The sequence below is a fragment of the Thamnophis elegans genome, chromosome Z (genome assembly GCF_009769535.1).
Source record: "Thamnophis elegans isolate rThaEle1 chromosome Z, rThaEle1.pri, whole genome shotgun sequence".
NCBI lineage: Eukaryota > Metazoa > Chordata > Lepidosauria > Squamata > Colubridae > Thamnophis > Thamnophis elegans.
Genome location: NC_045558.1, coordinates 101778340 through 101795386, shown reverse-complemented (window position 1 = coordinate 101795386; position 17047 = coordinate 101778340). Strand labels below are relative to the sequence as shown.

General features: G+C 35.5%; 2 protein-coding genes across 4 annotated transcripts in view; one reads left to right on the top strand and one right to left on the bottom strand.

Moving 5' to 3' along the window:
• NFE2L1 (nuclear factor, erythroid 2 like 1) overlaps positions 1-6995 on the bottom strand; it is a 31378-nt gene extending 24383 nt beyond the window's left edge. Inside the window, exons 1-3 of one of the 2 annotated variants that reach the window (XM_032236672.1) lie at positions 6889-6995; positions 3550-3749; positions 2782-3293 (exon numbers count right to left, since the gene is read on the bottom strand). In XM_032236672.1, coding sequence (XP_032092563.1) covers positions 2782-3291 — 510 coding nt within the window. In that variant the 5' untranslated portion in view covers positions 3292-3293; positions 3550-3749; positions 6889-6995. Of the gene's footprint in view, positions 1-54; positions 370-2781; positions 3294-3549; positions 3750-6888 lie in introns of those variants that run through there. The other variant, XM_032236673.1, reaches the window with a different exon arrangement.
• Positions 6996-7384: 389 nt separating this feature from the next.
• Positions 7385-17047, top strand: part of COPZ2 (COPI coat complex subunit zeta 2) — a 50033-nt gene continuing 40370 nt past the window's right edge. Inside the window, exon 1 of one of the 2 annotated variants that reach the window (XM_032236660.1) lies at positions 7385-7514. The gene's annotated coding sequence lies outside the window, so the exon portion shown is untranslated. The remainder of the gene's footprint in view (positions 7515-17047) is intronic. The other variant, XM_032236661.1, reaches the window with a different exon arrangement.

Genomic DNA, 17047 nt, shown 5'->3' with positions numbered 1-17047 from the left:
TTCAGATTCTGAAATAAATACATATTAAAAATAAAAAAATGTACACGTCTTTACCGTTTTATATCCTAGCCTTGAAATGTCAGTCCAAGAACCATCAGGCAAGTGTCCAGTTGAAGATGTATATATTTTAGAAAGCTTTTCCAAGTACCTTATTTCCTTCACAGAATTTCTGTTCATTTATATGTAGTCTGTATATACAAAACCTTCTGAGCTCAAGAATAAATGTATTAAGTCATCTATCTTGAATTCCATGTTATATTTTCACAGAGTTCTTGATTAAGATTGAACTGAATCCAATCTTCCATCTCATAATTTTTAAATTATCTATTTATACTCCAAAGTACATGTATTTTTAGTCTTCTGCACTCCTGAAAAGAGAACAATATATTGCCTAATTGAACCTCAATATTATGCCCATATCACTGTCCTATAGATTTATGTTCCCTGTATTCCAATACAGAAGCATATAAAATTAATTCCTTTGGCTGGTAAGCAAACAAAAAAGCATATACTGTATATTAAATAATTTATTATAGAAATTCTTAATATATAGACCTCAAGTTAGTCATGAATTTATTTTAAACAAAACCACTTTCTAGTTATTTGTCATAATACATATACATATCATGCAAAAGGTTACAGATCAAATGCTCAACTGCTTGTGTAATGTGAAAAATTACAGCGCCTGTACATAATTGCCATGAAAGGATGAGCAGTCTAAAAGAATGAAAGGACCAGTAAGAACCAAAATACTTGGTTATAAAAGTATAATATACTAATACCATATGTCAAAATAGACCACAGATTAATTCTCTGGTTTATACTAATCATAAAAACCCACTGCACTATAATCAATGATAAGATAACTTCAAAATGAATAATGGAAATATATTTTATTTTTTACAGCACCATTCCAGAGGATGAGCTTCTAAAGCAGGTTTATCGCTAAATCAAATATTAGACTCGTCATATCAATCAAAGTTTGATGAAAATCTAAGTCATATGAGCTTTAATACATTCATCTTTACCACTTTTATCATATTTTGCAGACCCCCATGAATTTAGAATGGGAAACAGTACTGATTTTCAGATTCATGACAAAGGACTATCAAATATCTTGGCTTCACATCTGGAAAAACAACCACCCAATACAAATAATTTTTGACTTCCAACCACAATTGAACTCAAATTTTCTCTTTTTAAACGACCTTCAGTCTAGACAACTTTTCATATTAGTCAGCCTTACAATTATACTTCAGAAGGGTTGTCTTATTTTTAAAATTTTAATAAAATGGCATTTATTGCCATTTTAGATTTAGTGCCTTTAAGACATGGGGGTTGAAAGATCCACAAAAGTCGCTTGATTTCTTGTTCTAAACAATACAGTATTTATATTTCCATAACAAAATGATTCTCTCAGCTTACTAGTGACTTACTTTTACTTCAACTGAAAGCCTCCCATGCAAAGCAAATGCCACTTTTATCATTTTTATATTCTCAAGGGCAAAACTTCTGAAATCTTTACTCTATATTTGCCTATGAAAGAGATGAGGCAACATGACAAGAGAGGAAGATAGTCACAACAGCTGCTTCAACACTCCCCCAGCCTGGATACCAGCTCTAGTAACACAGTCCACTTGCAACATAAGCTACCAGGGATTAAGGATGGTCTGGAAGTAGTTCTATATCACCATGTGTTTGAGAAAGACTTCAGCACCCATGTAAATAACAGAACTTATCACTAAATAAAACAAAGTACAGTAGAAACAAAGCAAACCAGAATAGACTCTCATAAGACAGCAGAAAGAGAAAAAAGAAGACTGCAAACGAAAGTTTTTATTGCTTAGTAAGAGGATAAAGCATTTGCTTTCTTAAATACATACTAGAACAATTCCTTTGAAAGAATTCAAAATTGGTTAACTCATCACCAACTTAATATATGCAATGAAATTATCTATTACTACAAATTAAGCAGGTGATATTATTAACTGGGATGCCTTCACCTAAAAAAGTGTTCTAAAAAACTTAAAAACACCATAAAAATATAACCTAAGGGAATATACCCAAAGTGTACCAAAAATGATGCCCCAAAGGGTTATTACAATATCTTTAATTATCCTTTTCCCAAAAAGAAAGTTTTATGGTACTTTGAAATGTTCAGTCATTTGTCAAATGAATAAGAAAATGTTTAGAACATTTCTCAATGTAAGTTATCCAAAATTAGATAAAGAGTTTTTCTTTGTATTTTTCTTTTCCCTCAACACATTTCCCATCACAAAAAATGGTTATGTCTATCAAAAATAGTCAAAAATCTCCCAAAGTATTCCTATGAAGGTGAAAAATCAATAAAATTATGAATGGTAATTTGCTGAAATAACTTAAAGATCACTTAGTTATGTTTTTAATACAGATAGTCCTTGAGTCACAACCATACATTCAGTAACCGTTTAAAGTTATGATAATGCTGAACAAAGGGACTTATGACCTGTCCTCAAAGTTCAACTTTCTAATAAGCAGCTTTGAGTAATGAAGTTTGGGAACCATTGATTTAGAAGAAAATAGAAACATTTAATGTATTTTATATAATAAATTGTTTATGAGGTCTGACTCTTGGATATACATCATGTATCAACATAGATTACTAATATTGTTATTTCACTCTTATCAAAGAAATGTTAAATATTGGCAAAAATCAGTATATTTATTAATGAAAGTTAGAGAGATCCTCAAACAATTATTTTCTTTCTCTTAGGTTATCCCATATAATATTGCTATACATACCTCTTTAGTTAGATCACCGTTTAGTGGAGGAGCCACTGCACCTAGGTCTTCCAACTCTTCACTATATGCTTGTTCCATTGCATTTTCTCTGACTACATTGTCTGAAGCAGTTCCATTTTGCAAGCTACTGCCATTCTCAAGGGAAATGCCTGTATTGGGTTGGGCACCAGAGACAGAACCTTCAGGATCGCGATGTACCAGCCAAGCACTGACTTCAGTGGTGGGCACCTGAAACCTGTCCAAGGCCCTAACTTGGTTGAGAAGCCGTCGAGCTGTAAAATAGTAGTCCAGATCTACACTTTTGGGGTGTATAACATAGCCATCTAGGGTGTTCCGCAGGTTGTGAAACTGTGTTTGAGTGTATGCAGAGCTCTGGCCCAGAAAGATCTCCCGCAAAGGAGGGAGATGTGAATTTAGATAAGTATCTACATCCACCCTCACTCCGATCAAGCTGAGAAAAATTGTGAACTGAATGAGTCCTTCAGTGAAATATTTCTTCAGAGAAAGCATTTCTAGAAAGAAAAAGTATATTTAGAATCTTTAATAATATTCAAATATCTCTTGTGAGATATTTTTCTATATACTATAAAACAAATGCTCACATTCCATTTTAAAGGAAAATCTAAATGAATTCAGATTATGAATACATTTGTGAAATCTCCAGGAATAAAAAAACTCTCATTAAGTGGACTTTTATTCTGGAACAGCTTATTCAGAATACAAAATTGTTTTACAACAAAACAAAGCATATTAACTCATGTAACTTACTGTCTTAATGAATCCACACAGCAACTTCCTTGAATTTTCTACTTTTCCACAGAAACTGCAAGATGGAACAAGTCTTCCAGAACAGCTGCAAGTTTGATCTTCCCCTCTTTCCTCCTCTCTCCCTAAAGGAGCAGTTAAAGAGTACAGGGTTCCAGAATAGGGAAGACTTTTCTGTTGCTTGCTGCAAGTTTCATCAGAAACTGAAACACACCCAAAAAAATCAAAAAGAGGCATTAAAAGGCACCATAATTTAAATCAGTTCAACACTTTTTCATTTTGTACAGGCTAGAAACATGATGTAGAGTGCACATTTAACAAAAAATATGATCAAAAGAGTCAAGTTAGCATTATCCTACAGCTTATGGGTTAACCAATTTGGTATAATAGTTAAAGCATTAGACTAGAAATCAGGAGACCTTGAGTTCTAATCTTATGTTAGATACAAAGGCACCTGGATGACCTTGAGATAGTCATTTTCTCTTAGCCCTAGGAAAGAGATATGGCAAACCACTTCTGGAAAACTTTGCCAAGAAAGCTACAAGGACTTGTTCAGGCAGTCAGAGAATCAGACATGTCTCAACAAAAAGGGGGTGGGGGGCACAGTTCAAGGAAATATCCATTTGGCTTCTGGCATCTGGTTACCCAGCAAGAGCCAAATATCAATACTCCAACGAATACTGGTGTTTGCCTCCTTTTATAATCTCACCACTGAGTTGTGGGTGATGTTTAAACTTGCTGATTATGTCTTCATTCAGCATAAATTTCTGAGTAATTTAAAAGGACTTTAAATTCACTTTGAGCATTAGGGATGTTGCAATTTATCAACACAAGAGCTATGTCTGCAATTATTTCTCCCAACTCATACCTACAACTTCATGCCTACTGAAGAAATTACTGGATTTAATAAAGAACATAGCTTTTAATATATGCATGGATCCTTGCTTTAGCTATTCAGATTCTTTTAGCTCTTTTCCTTACTCCAGAAACCACCAGGGCTTGTAATTTTACACTGTTGCATTACTAATACCTACAGGTATTCCAGTGATCTGTGCCCATCTTTTTCCAATTCCCGATTGTTGAACATCCTGATTCTCAATCAGTTTGATTGTCAATATTTATAGGAAACATATGTTGCCTTCCTTCTTGGAAGAGGAGATATAACTGCTGGCAAGTCAGTATTTGGTAGATTTATCTAAATTTTAGAACCTATTTGGGAAAAATAGGGCTTCTTTCATTTCTCCCTCAATTATCTAGCCAATGAAAATTGTGGATAAGGTGGCATTTACGATCAAATACTTTCCTTATACTTTCATATATGTGTACAAGCAAGCTTCAAGCAATAAAATCTCTGTACACTCAATATTAAATGGACATTAAAGTGCATCTATCAAAAGGAACTAAATATTAAAAACATATAAAACCATTTTCTGATAAAAGTTAGAAACATGAGGATAAGGAAGGTCAATATCCCATCACAATAATTCTATATATATTATCAGAAAACATTGCTAGCTCAAATTTTTAGAATTAAATATAAAGCCATGATTTATTTATTTTTGGCTTTCACGTCTTGAGCTTTTCAATACATTTTCCCTTTAATTAATTTGAAATTGTTTTTAAAATCTATATCACAACTATTGCATCATCTGCTCCCATTTCAAATAAAAGAGAATACAAGAATTCCAAAAGCCATACCTTGATCTATTAAGAACAGCAACCATATATGCAGACTAATCCAATCTATGCTTCTACTATCATATTTCAGCACCTTTTTCTATTTCCATCAGAGACGCATGATTTCTAAGTAGTAGTTGTTTTGAAGACATGAGAGCCAAAATTCTCCACCAGACACTTTCTTTCTTATGTTGCCTCATTAATCCTACTTTCTCAATTGCTAAGACTTTCTGGACTCTCACTACAATCTCAATTTAAAAATTTAAACTCTTCACAATGCAAGCTAATGACATAAGAGAATTTAGAGAATTCTACTACAAATATTTTCACACAAGAGCTTGAACCTTGTCCTATTCACAGTACTCAGAACCATAAGGAAGTACAACTCCAACAAAAGTAAAGCTTTTTACTTTCACTGTCATTTTTAAATAATATATCTTTATAATGTGATAGTTAATGTTATCTAGATTCAAAAGCATTCTTTTCCTGAGTGCAACCCATTTAATTAGATTCTAAACAAGAGATCAACAGGCAAGAGTTTTTCCTTAATTAATTAATCAATCCATGATCTGGTGTATATATTTTCTTACAATTTTAAAATAAATCCCATATTTCTCTTTTTTGTCAATTTTCTTACTTTCATTTCTCTAAAAGTCTTCGATTCGAAATATAACAATCCTGAAAAAAATAGGTCAGGATTGCTAACTCCCACAAGCTAATTATTAAGTCATAGAATAACACTATGCAAATGTTCTTTTAATTAAACAGAACAGCTCTTGGCTTCCAACACATCCATTTACTACAAATAGGCATGAGAATACAATTAAATGTCAAACTGCTTCTATTCTAGAAACAATTCCCCACCCATTACTTTTGCTAGGCTCGCATTTCCTCCACTATCTGGTTTTGCTCCATTTCTACTTCTAGAGGACCAACCTCATTCCGTTTCTTATGTTCTAGGAGTGCCTCACCCACTCAGAAACCCCCTCCACCATTTCGTTTTTCAGCAAATCCTGCCTATACTAAATTCCCTTATCGGATTTCTCTTACAAGAAGGGAAAAGCAGTTCTCCAATCTTCACTTTCTCAGGCTAACTTTTTACCTCCGCATATACGAACTTTCCCCATTTTTTTAATTCTCTCCCAGTCTACCTGGTGCCCTTTAAATTCCATACACCGGCATTACCCCATCAGCTCTTTCCACAGCCCACCCACGCCTGAACTCATGTACCGTCTTCCCTCCAGACCCTCCTTCCTCTCATCTCTTTCCTTCCACAAGCCTCATCTGGTCAAAACCCCACCTCGCTTCTGCATCTGAACCCCGTTTCCCCCGCAGTCTCCTTTCTTCGATTCATATTATTTGTTCAGTCCTGTTCTTCCCAGCCACCTCCTTTACCTGGCGCTCCGTCTGTCGCCTACCGTATTTTTACCTCCATCTTCTTCGCAACCATCCCCGCCAACGCCTCTCAATTACCACCCCCCACAACGCCTCTCAATTACCACCCCCCCCCCTTATATATTGCAGGCCGTCTCTCTGGGTCACCCTCCCCCTTTTCCTCCCCAGATTTCACCCCCCCCTCCCAGTATTCAATCCGTCTTTTATTCCCTAGCACTAGCTTTCTCCACCAACTTCCCGTCGTAGAAATCCATCATTTCATCTATATACCGTCTCTTCCAGCGATCACCGTCCGGCACGCACGACTACCTTCAGGAGGCCTTGCCTCAATGCCGGTCTTAAGACCATACAGCGGCATTCGACTGCTACTACAAGATTTCCTGCCTTCTGTGTAGTTTTGTCCAATCGTTTTTAACGATTGTGATGAATGACAGTTTGTTTGTCCACTCAGAAAGTAAACATTATTTCCTAACCACAAACCTCACAGCGACTGACAGCTTAACGGCCAATCAGAATCCACACAGATAAAAGTGTTAACAGAGGCAAAAAAAAAATGTCAAGAGAAAAAGCCAATCACGATGGTTAGAGGGCCGACTACGATGCTCGTTGATTGACAACATAAATTCCCCAATCAGTTTAATCTTCGCTTAGCTCCTTGAAACAAATGGTTTGATTGACAAAAGAAACAACCAACTGTATCTCGAAAATGTAATCGCCTCTTCCCATTATCTTTGGACTCTGGGCTCTAAAGCTGCAGTTAGTTTCTTTACCGCTCCCCACCCGATTACGTAATCTTATAACCGCCTAATGACGGGCCTATTACCCTTGCGAAATGGCGCCATATTGAGCGTGTTGCCATTGCCAACCAAGTGACGTCTTCAGAAGTTCCTGTTCATGTATGAATTTTAAACATTACTACTTTGGAAGTTTTGGTGAATGCTTCTTTGCAACTACAACGTAATTTTACATTTAATAGATTGTATTAGGTATAAATTTTAGGTCGCTGCAGATAATTCAGGTTTAGTGACATTTATCTGTATAACAATTTAAAAATTGAAAATGTAAAAATCATTTTTATTCTAAATGTTCTTTACAATCAGAATGTGATGATGGTAGCACAGCAAGCATAAGCAGTTACTTCCATTTCCACATTTACATTTTCAATATTTTAGAAGTGTGAGTTTTGTTAATATAGCTTTAAGCACTTGGGAACTTATTTGTCAGATGCAAGAAGACAGGGGCCAGGATAAAATTAAAAGTACTGTTGGAAGAAATGTTTATCTGGGTTCAGTTCCAAGTGGGGAAAAAGACACTGGAAACATGGAGACTGCTTGAAAAGATGGTTTAATGGTGGACAGGAGCATATTGTCTGAGGTCCTGGGCAAAAAAAAGTGCATGGGTGAGAGAGGGAGATATTTATACCCTCTCTTGGATTCCCCCCCCCCCATGGAGCTTCCTGTTCCTGTACAAGATACATATCCCATTGGCTGTCAGATTCCGAGGGTGGGGGTTCTTAGCTAACTTTGTAAGCTGTCTCTGTCCCAGTCTTGGTTGAGCTTTGCTGGGTGATGTAATCTTCCCAGGTGCCATATGGTGAGATGGATAGAGAGCTAATCCTATCATGTTTTGAGGGCCATATCTTAATCCCATCACCCTGGAGCTGAAGGGGGGGCAGGGAGCTGCAGGGAGCTGTTTTGCCTTTAAAAACATGTTTCTTCTTTTCTCATCCAGGGAAATATAATACTCTGCCTTTTTAATATTTCCTAGAAAATTTCATTTTTCTAGATGAGGGGTGGGTGCTAACTTCCTGTACTATTTCAAGCTTATTTCATGTTATCTATATGTCTGAACTAACCTAATGGCAAATCAGTGCCAGATGGATTCAGTGAACTTCAAGAGGGCTGGACTTACATCTCTTGGGGATGGGTAAAGACTCTAAACTGATGATGGATTTAATCCCACCTTCTGGCTCATCTTGGTCATCTACAATTTATAATTTGGTATATATACCACAGTTACTGATTTTTCTCCAATAAAATCCAATAATAATAAAACATAATATGATTTATCATGATCACCACTAGGATCTCAAAATTGAGTAGTGCAGTTTTTTTAAAAAAAAAAAAACCTCTAAAAATAAAGTATGTAAACCATTCAAAATTGTTCTGTCTGCATCTCAACCAGAAATAGATCAAATACATTTTTCACATTTAAATTTAAAAATCTCGCTCCCCCTCTCAAGTTTTGACATAGTATACTTTCCAAAATTGTTATGGAAAAATAACTTTTAGTACTCCAGAAGAGAAATGTATTATTTATATGAAAAATATTTAACGTAAATTAAATCAAACTTAGTTTTTGTCCTGGCTTTGTTTAACTCATATTTTGCTCCTGGCAAAAACCTGAAAAATAAGTGTAATCCTCAGCAAGAAGGGCAGATCAAGAATAATATACACATACCATATAAATACAGGTAGTTGACTTAGATCACAATTGAGCCCAAAATTTATGATGTCAGGTAAGACATTTGTTAAGTGAGTTTTGTTCCATTTTACGACTTTTTGCCTTTTCTTGTTAAGTGAATCATTGTAGTAGATAAGTTAGTTACCCATAAGTATGAACCAATTGCCAAGCATCTGACTTTTGATTACATGATTATTGGGATGCTGCAGTGGTTGTAAGGGTGAAAAACAGTCATAAGTCACTTTTTTCAATCCTGTTATAACTTCAAACAGACATTAAATGAACTCTTGTAAGTCGAGAACTACCTCCATATGTTAACATTTAACTTTATAAACAAGCTGCAAAATAAATATCTATTCCTACACAACTCTTCACTCCTAAAATTGTGAGAATGAGACAAGGGAGTTACACAATTTTAATATGGGAGCACTTATAATCTCTGAATTAATACACTAAGCCACCAAACATTAGCTAATATCTGTTCTTTGAGATAAAGTAATGGCGTAATCATAATTACTATTTTTCATTTCTCATATCATTATGAGACATATATACCAGTTCTTTCAACTCTATTGACTCACCTGTCGCCCCACTTTTATGTGCTTTTGACAGTTTGTCCCAAATTTTGAATTATTGGATGAATTTAAAAGATACTTTTCTCCCTGAGAAAAATATTGTATGTGTTAAGGGTATTGTTGGAGACTGTATGACTCCAAATCTTGACATCACTATTTAATTGTTTATTACCTAATCTCTACAAACTGATTGTGAGTTGGATGTTTTGTATCTGTTTGTTTATAGCTTCAAACAAATCAACCTTGCCATCACACTTTGGATTATGTAGATATACATTATTAAAGTTAGCAACCAGTTCAATACAGGAAAAAAAGAAAAAAATGTAATAAATATCCATATATTAACCTTAATCACTAAATCATATGTATTAGGTAAGCTCCTAAATGTAATATAATGTAAAAATCGTAGACAAAGTATCTATACAATCTATAAACAAGTTGACCTTGCCAATTTAAGGATTAATTTTACAGGTTTTCAGTTAAAGGAAGGTCACATAAACAGTTTCAATCAAAATTTTAGACTAAATAAGAGATGGAAATTTAGATGAAGCTGAAGCATCCCTGAAATACAGCTGTATGATGACCTGAAGAACTCACGTCCATGTGCTCATTTGACAGTTGAATTCTACAAGGACATACATTTCCCATTTTCTTTCATCAAAAAAATAATGAAACTTTCTGTTTCTTTTACTGCCACCCATGTAGTATGTTATTGTTCTATTTGGACTGAACTCTTACAAATCATACATATTTTGTTAAAGATAAATCAATTTGAATCTTGTCAGTAATCAATTGGGATAGAAACTGAGAATTTGTTTTTCAGTGTTTAACTTATGTAAGTGAGAAGTATTTATTTGCCTAACATAATTATGCATGATTCTGTAAATATGCAACACAGTTTATTTTGTCTGAAGGGTTAGCAGTTCTTTACTACAAATCTCAAAACTAGAAAAACTTCAGAAATATCAGTCCAGAAATCCTCAATATGTTCAAACTTTGAAAACAAACAAGAATAAAAAATCATTTTTTTATTTTTAAACAAACAGCCAAAAACATTAAAGGATAGTTAGTTTATTATAAATTATCTCAAAAAAATAGTCTCAGTTGACAAGTGATAGAACGATCAACCTTGTATCTTGTATCAAGTATGTGTTTGTGGTATTTGTTTTGAAACCCATTGCATCACGAGATCTATTTAATACTGTAATTTAATGCTGTGTTTGAAGAGAGAAAGAGCCAACTGCCTGAACAGGTGTGTTGGGTAAGGCTGTGCCCACATAAACATAGGCGTAAACGGCTTGACAAAGCTATTAATTGGGTTAAAGTGGTAAAGGATCTTTTTCTTTAGAAATGAGGCATCTGAAAATGCTTGTTTGGTGACTTAAAAGAGTATAGCAAATGACTTCATGTCTTTTTCACACCCTCCTTGCAATTTTACTTTCTCTAAACAGGTTTTTGGTGAAATCCTAAATGAGTCAAACAAGTTTTTCAGCTACTGGCAACAGGGAAGAAAATATTTTCTGTCTTCAAAAGGAATTGTGTCTGCTTTTGTGAAGGTTCAAGATTTTTAAAGGCAAAATATATTAAAACGTTTGTGACTTTTATGCTGTAATTTTACTGTATTAAGGAGATAAATGCTGATAAAAACTGGCATTTTTACACTTATTTTTAATAGCAGAATTTGGGTGCTCTGGAAGCCTCAAAATGCAGGTGGAGGTCAAAATTGTATCTATGAGGAAAAATGAAAGAATCCCCCTCTAGCATGTTGTGTAGAATGGTGCTTCTAGAAAATCAAAAAGGTAATGTCGGTATCAGCCATTTCAGCATTTAAAGCCAAGTATGAAAGCAAACTAAAGATGAATTATCAAAACAATATGTGATCTTAAAGTGTACCGACATGCAATAGGGGAGCAGAAGGGAAATAGCTTTAAAGATCCTTGATTTTCTTCCTCCTCTTTTTCAGTCATATTGCTGTCCATTAATATTGCCTAATCTGATTACAATGTGGAGATAGTTACCACACATGTGCTACATTTCCTTCTCAGGGAGAGGTGTGTGTTTGTTCCTATATTTTAGGTCTTATGGCCTAGGAATGCTTCACTTTGTGAATAGTCCATTTTTGTAGGCCTCTCAGACTACATTCTTTAGGAGATCAGAGTTATAATAAGTTAGGCTAACATATAGATATCTTAGTGTAGTTACATTTCCTTGCGATGCTACCCCAAAATGATAGCTTTTATATTCCTACTCCTTTTAATTATGACCGTGATGGCAAACCTATGGCAACCGGGCTGTCACGCCAGCTCAGCACCGTGCATGTGCATGTGCCTCCCGCCAGCCAGCTGGTTTTCAGGTCTCTGCCATGCATGCATGGGGAGGGGGGGAGTGCATATGGGAGACATGCACAAATGCATGGAGACAGGTACATGTGCAGTAGTTGGACACCCATGTGCAGGGTCGCATGGATGTGGGCGGGGCATATGCCGAGGGTCATGCCCGCATGTATGTGGCGCATATGGGAGAGCGCACACATTGCAATATGGATACACGCTTTCAGCATGCAACGACAAAAAGGTTAGCCATCATTGCATTATGACTTCTCTTCCCTTTACATTTTGGATATGATGGTGATACTAGCAAAGATTCTGCTTCCTGTAGGTTTCTCATTGATGTGATGCACTGTTTTCTGCAACTTTTAAGCAAAGTTTCCAATAATACCAACCAATCATTAAAATATTGGTATAGCTACTGCTCTATCAGTTAACTTCCTGGAACAATCCAGTGTTTACAAACTGACGAGAAAGATGTCCACATATGAGTTGCATTGCTCAAAGAAATAAAGTATAATATTGTGCTATTACCAAAGTACATTTCAGGTACATTTTAGAAAATGTGGAATGAAATGTGAATCTGCTAAGTAGGAGAAGAAAAGGGGGAAGGAATTGCCTATGGCCTGGATCCTTATTTTAAGAAGGGGGAAGAAACAAATATGCACTTGATAGCACTAATGATATTACTATCATTAGGTATTATTACCTACTCGGATAATGAAATGACTGCAAGCAAACAACAAGCTCAGAGAGCACCAAGGACGCCAAAACCAAATATTTTCTGTATCTCTTCTACTATATCCCAGTTTTACTTATAAGAACAACCTGACCTTCCCGAAAGCTTTTTGGCAGGAAGGAAAGAAGTGGCAGTAATGTGGAGGTGATAAGTATTTTTGCCCTCTCCATGTCATGCAGACATGAAAAAAATCTAGGTAAAGTGTTATTTCCTTTTTAAAAACAAGTGGGAGATCAGTACATTGTATCTGTTCCTTTGTAAATCAGAAAACAGCAGCCTTTGGGAGGCCATGATTTTAATTTTAATTCTTTGGTAGTTCAGGGCAGTGATTCCCCCCTTTCAAAAATACTTTATAGATGCATATTGGAGGTTATATAGTTTTAAACTGGACAAATATTTGAATTAATTAAATGTGATGTTTTAAATTAAGTTTTTTTATTAGTAGGTCTATACGTAGCATGTTGCATAAGTGATATTGTATTATTGCAGATTGACTATATCCTGCAACAATAACACAAATCAGATTCATACTACATAGTTTTAGTTAATACAGAAAAAAAATGTGAGATCTAGTTTTGCCTAGGTATTCTTTGTCATATTCTTCAGATTATTATTATTTGCAACAACAGAATTGTATCACAGCGGCCAGTTTCACCAGATTTGGCATTGATTACTAGTTGGGCCCCACCCAGGGGCCTAGGATGTCGTAACGTATTTTCGTAATATGCATGCAGATCCAAGCAGTGCGGCTTTTTGCATTTGACTGATGGTGATTTTGTCAATTTTTAACTGTTTTAAATGCAATTCCAGTGCTTTTGGAATAGCACCCAGTGTGCCAATTACCACTGGAATTACCACTGCTGGTTTGTGCCATAGTCGTTGAATTTCGATTTTTAAGTCCTGGTATTTTGCGATTTTTTCACATTCCTTCTCATCAACCCTGCTATCACCTGGTATTGCAATGTCTATGATTGTAACCTTGTTTTTCTCAACCAGTGTGATGTCTGGTGTATTATGTGCCAGTATTTTGTCCGATTGTATGCGAAAATCCCACAAGATCTTGACCATCTGATTTTCAGTGACTTTTTCAGGCTGATGTTCCCACCAGTTTGTTGCTGTTTTAATATTATAATTTTTGCACAAATTCCAATGGATCATTTGCGCTACTGAATTGTGCCGCAATTTATAATCAGTCTGCATGATTTTTTTACAGCAGCTGAGTATGTGATCAACAGTTTCATCAGCTTCTTTGCAAAGTCTGCATTTGGCATCATCAGAGGATTTTTCGATTTTGGCCTTAATGGCATTTGTGTGGATCGCTTGTTCTTGCCCAGCCAGGATTAGTGACTCTGTTTCTTTCTTTAATGTACCTGCTGTTAACAATAACCAAGTTTTTTCACTGTCCACTTTATCTTTTATTTTTTCCAGAAATTGGCCATGCAATGCTTTGTTCTGCCAACTCTCCATTCTTGATTTTATCACATCTTTTTTGTATTCTTGTTTCGTCTGTTGGACCTTCAATAGATTTTTGTTCTTTACTTTGATTAATAGATGTTCTTGACTTTCTTTTAAATAATCAGCCGGTGCATGTTTTTCTTCTTCAACTATTTGCTTCACTTGTAATAATCCTCTGCCACCTGATTTTCGGGGCAGGTATAGTCAGTATCACCACGTGGATGTAAACTGTAGTGCATTGTCATTAGTTTCCTGGTTTTTCGGTCCAAAAGGTCCAAATCAGCTTGTGTCCAGTTAACTATACCAGCTGTGTATCTTATAACTGGTATTGCCCAGGTGTTTATGGCCTTGATTGTATTTCCACCATTCAATTTAGATTTCAAAATTTTCCTAACTCTGTTGGTGTACTCTCGCCTGACAATAGTTTTTACTTCTCCATGCTTGATGTTATCCAACTGCAGAATGCCTAAGTATTTGTAGGCTTCATTTTCTTTGCATTTAATTAATTGGCCATTGGGCATTTCAATTCCCTCACATGCAGTGATTTTGCCCCTTTTTATGGATACAGTGGCGCATTTTTCCATGCCAAACTGCATTGAAATATCGGTGCTGAATACTCGGACTGTGTTTGTCAATGATTGGATTTCTATTTCTGACTTTCCATAGAGTTTCAAATCATCCATATATAGTAAATGCGAAATTTTTTCAGCTTCTTTGGCTGTTTGGTAGCCTAATTTCATTTTTTTTAAAATTACTGATAGTGGGATCATTGCGATGATGAAGAGAAGAGATGAAAGTGAATCACCCTGGAAAATTCCTCGCTTGATATTAACCATTCCGTAGATCTCATTCCCTACCGCCAACTCAGTTCTCCATTGTTTCATTGCCTTTTCAGTAACGGATGTAATATTTTTGCTAATGCCAGTTGTTTCTAAGCATTTTATTATCCAACTATGTGGCAGTGAGTCAAATGCCTTTTTGTAATCAATCCAGACCATATTCAAGTTCGTTTTTCTGTTCTTACAATTTTCTAATATCATTTTATCAATTAGAAGCTGATCTTTTGTGCCCCTGCTCCTTCTTTTGTTGCCTTTTTGCTCTACTGGCAAGATGTTGTTTGTTTCCAAATAATCCATCATGTTATCTGCAATAATGCCTGTGAGTAATTTGAAGGTTGTTGGCAAGCATGTTATTGGTCTGTAGTTTTCAGGTGTTGTTCCTTTAGTTGCATCTTTCTGAATCAAGTATGTTTTTCCAGTTGTCAACCATTCATCAATTTGGCCCTTTTGTAAAATTTCATTCAGTTGCCTGGCCAATATTGCATGTAAACTGGTCAGATATTTGAGCCAGAAACCATGTAATTGGTCCTTTCCAGGTGATGTCCAGTTCTTTACCTTTTTAACTCGATTTTTGACCATCTCAGTTGTTATTTCTAATACTTGCATTTGTTTGTTGCCAATGCTTTTCTCAAAGTCATGTATCCACTTTGCTTCCTTGTTGTAGTCCTTTGCATTTTCCCACAATTCTTTCCAGAATTCAACTGTGGCCTGTTTTTCTGGTTTTTCACTTTTGGTGTCACCATTCACATTAAGACTTTGATAAAAACGCCGTTGGTCTGATCGAAATTGCTGATTTTGTTTATATTGGATGATTCGTGCCTCATATCTTTCAATTTTTCTAGCTGTTGCTGTTATCTGCTGTTTTACAATCTCTACAGCTTCATTGATGTTTCTTGTGTCCAATCTATCTTCTGATTAGCCGATCTATGGTTTTGTTGTTTTTAAGCCGTTGTTCATGCATGTTCTTTAAGTTACTAGCATCTGCTCTTAATTTTTTGATTTTTTGTTCTAAACAGATTTTCCACTTTGGCTTTGATGCTTTTTCTGTTGTGTGACTAGGTACTTTAATTTTAATGCCTAGTTCATTAGTGACTATTACAGCTGCGCTGTACATTAACTGGTTTGTTTCCAAGATGGATTCCGGTTCAATTGTTGAAAACACTGCATTAACCATTTTCATGATAGGGGCCAAAATTTTCTTAGGCACAGTTTTTAGTGATGGTAAACGTTGTCTTTCCTCATTAAGCAGAAAATGCTCCATGATCTTATCCTTCAATTCTTTTTGTTTTTGAGTTAGTTCATCAGTTGGTTCAGTGATAACTGGTTCTAATGGTGGTGATGTTATTTCCTCCCCGAGAGCTTCTTCTGGGAGTTCTACTATAATGTCTTTAGTTGTGTCTTGAATATCAGTTGTTTCCGCTTGTGATATTGTTTTTTGGGTTTTGCAATTTGCCTGAATTTCCTCAAGTTCAACTTCACTAAACACTTTATTCCGTATAATAAATAAATAAGATACACAGCTGGTATAGTTAACTGAACACAAGCTGATTTGGACCTTTTGGACCGAAAAACTAGGAAACTAATGACAATGCACTACAGTTTACATCCACGTGGTGATATTGATAGACTATATCTGCCCCGAAAATCAGGTGGCAGAGGATTATTACAAGTGAAGCAAACAGTTGAAGAAGAAAAACATGCACTGGCTGATTATTTAAAAGAAAGTCAAGAACATCTATTAATCGAAGTAAAGAACAAAAATCTACTGAAGGCCCAACAGACGAAACAAGAATACAGAAAAGATGTGATAAAATCAAGAATGGAGAGTTGGCAGAACAAAGCACTACATGGCCAATTTCTGGAAAAAATAAAAGATAAAGTGGACAGTGAACAAACTTGGTTATGGTTAACAACAGGTACATTAAAGAAAGAAACAGAGTCACTAATCCTGGCTGCGCAAGAACAAGCTATCCGCACAAATGCCATTAAGGCCAAAATCGAAAAATCCTCTGATGATGCCAAATGCAGACT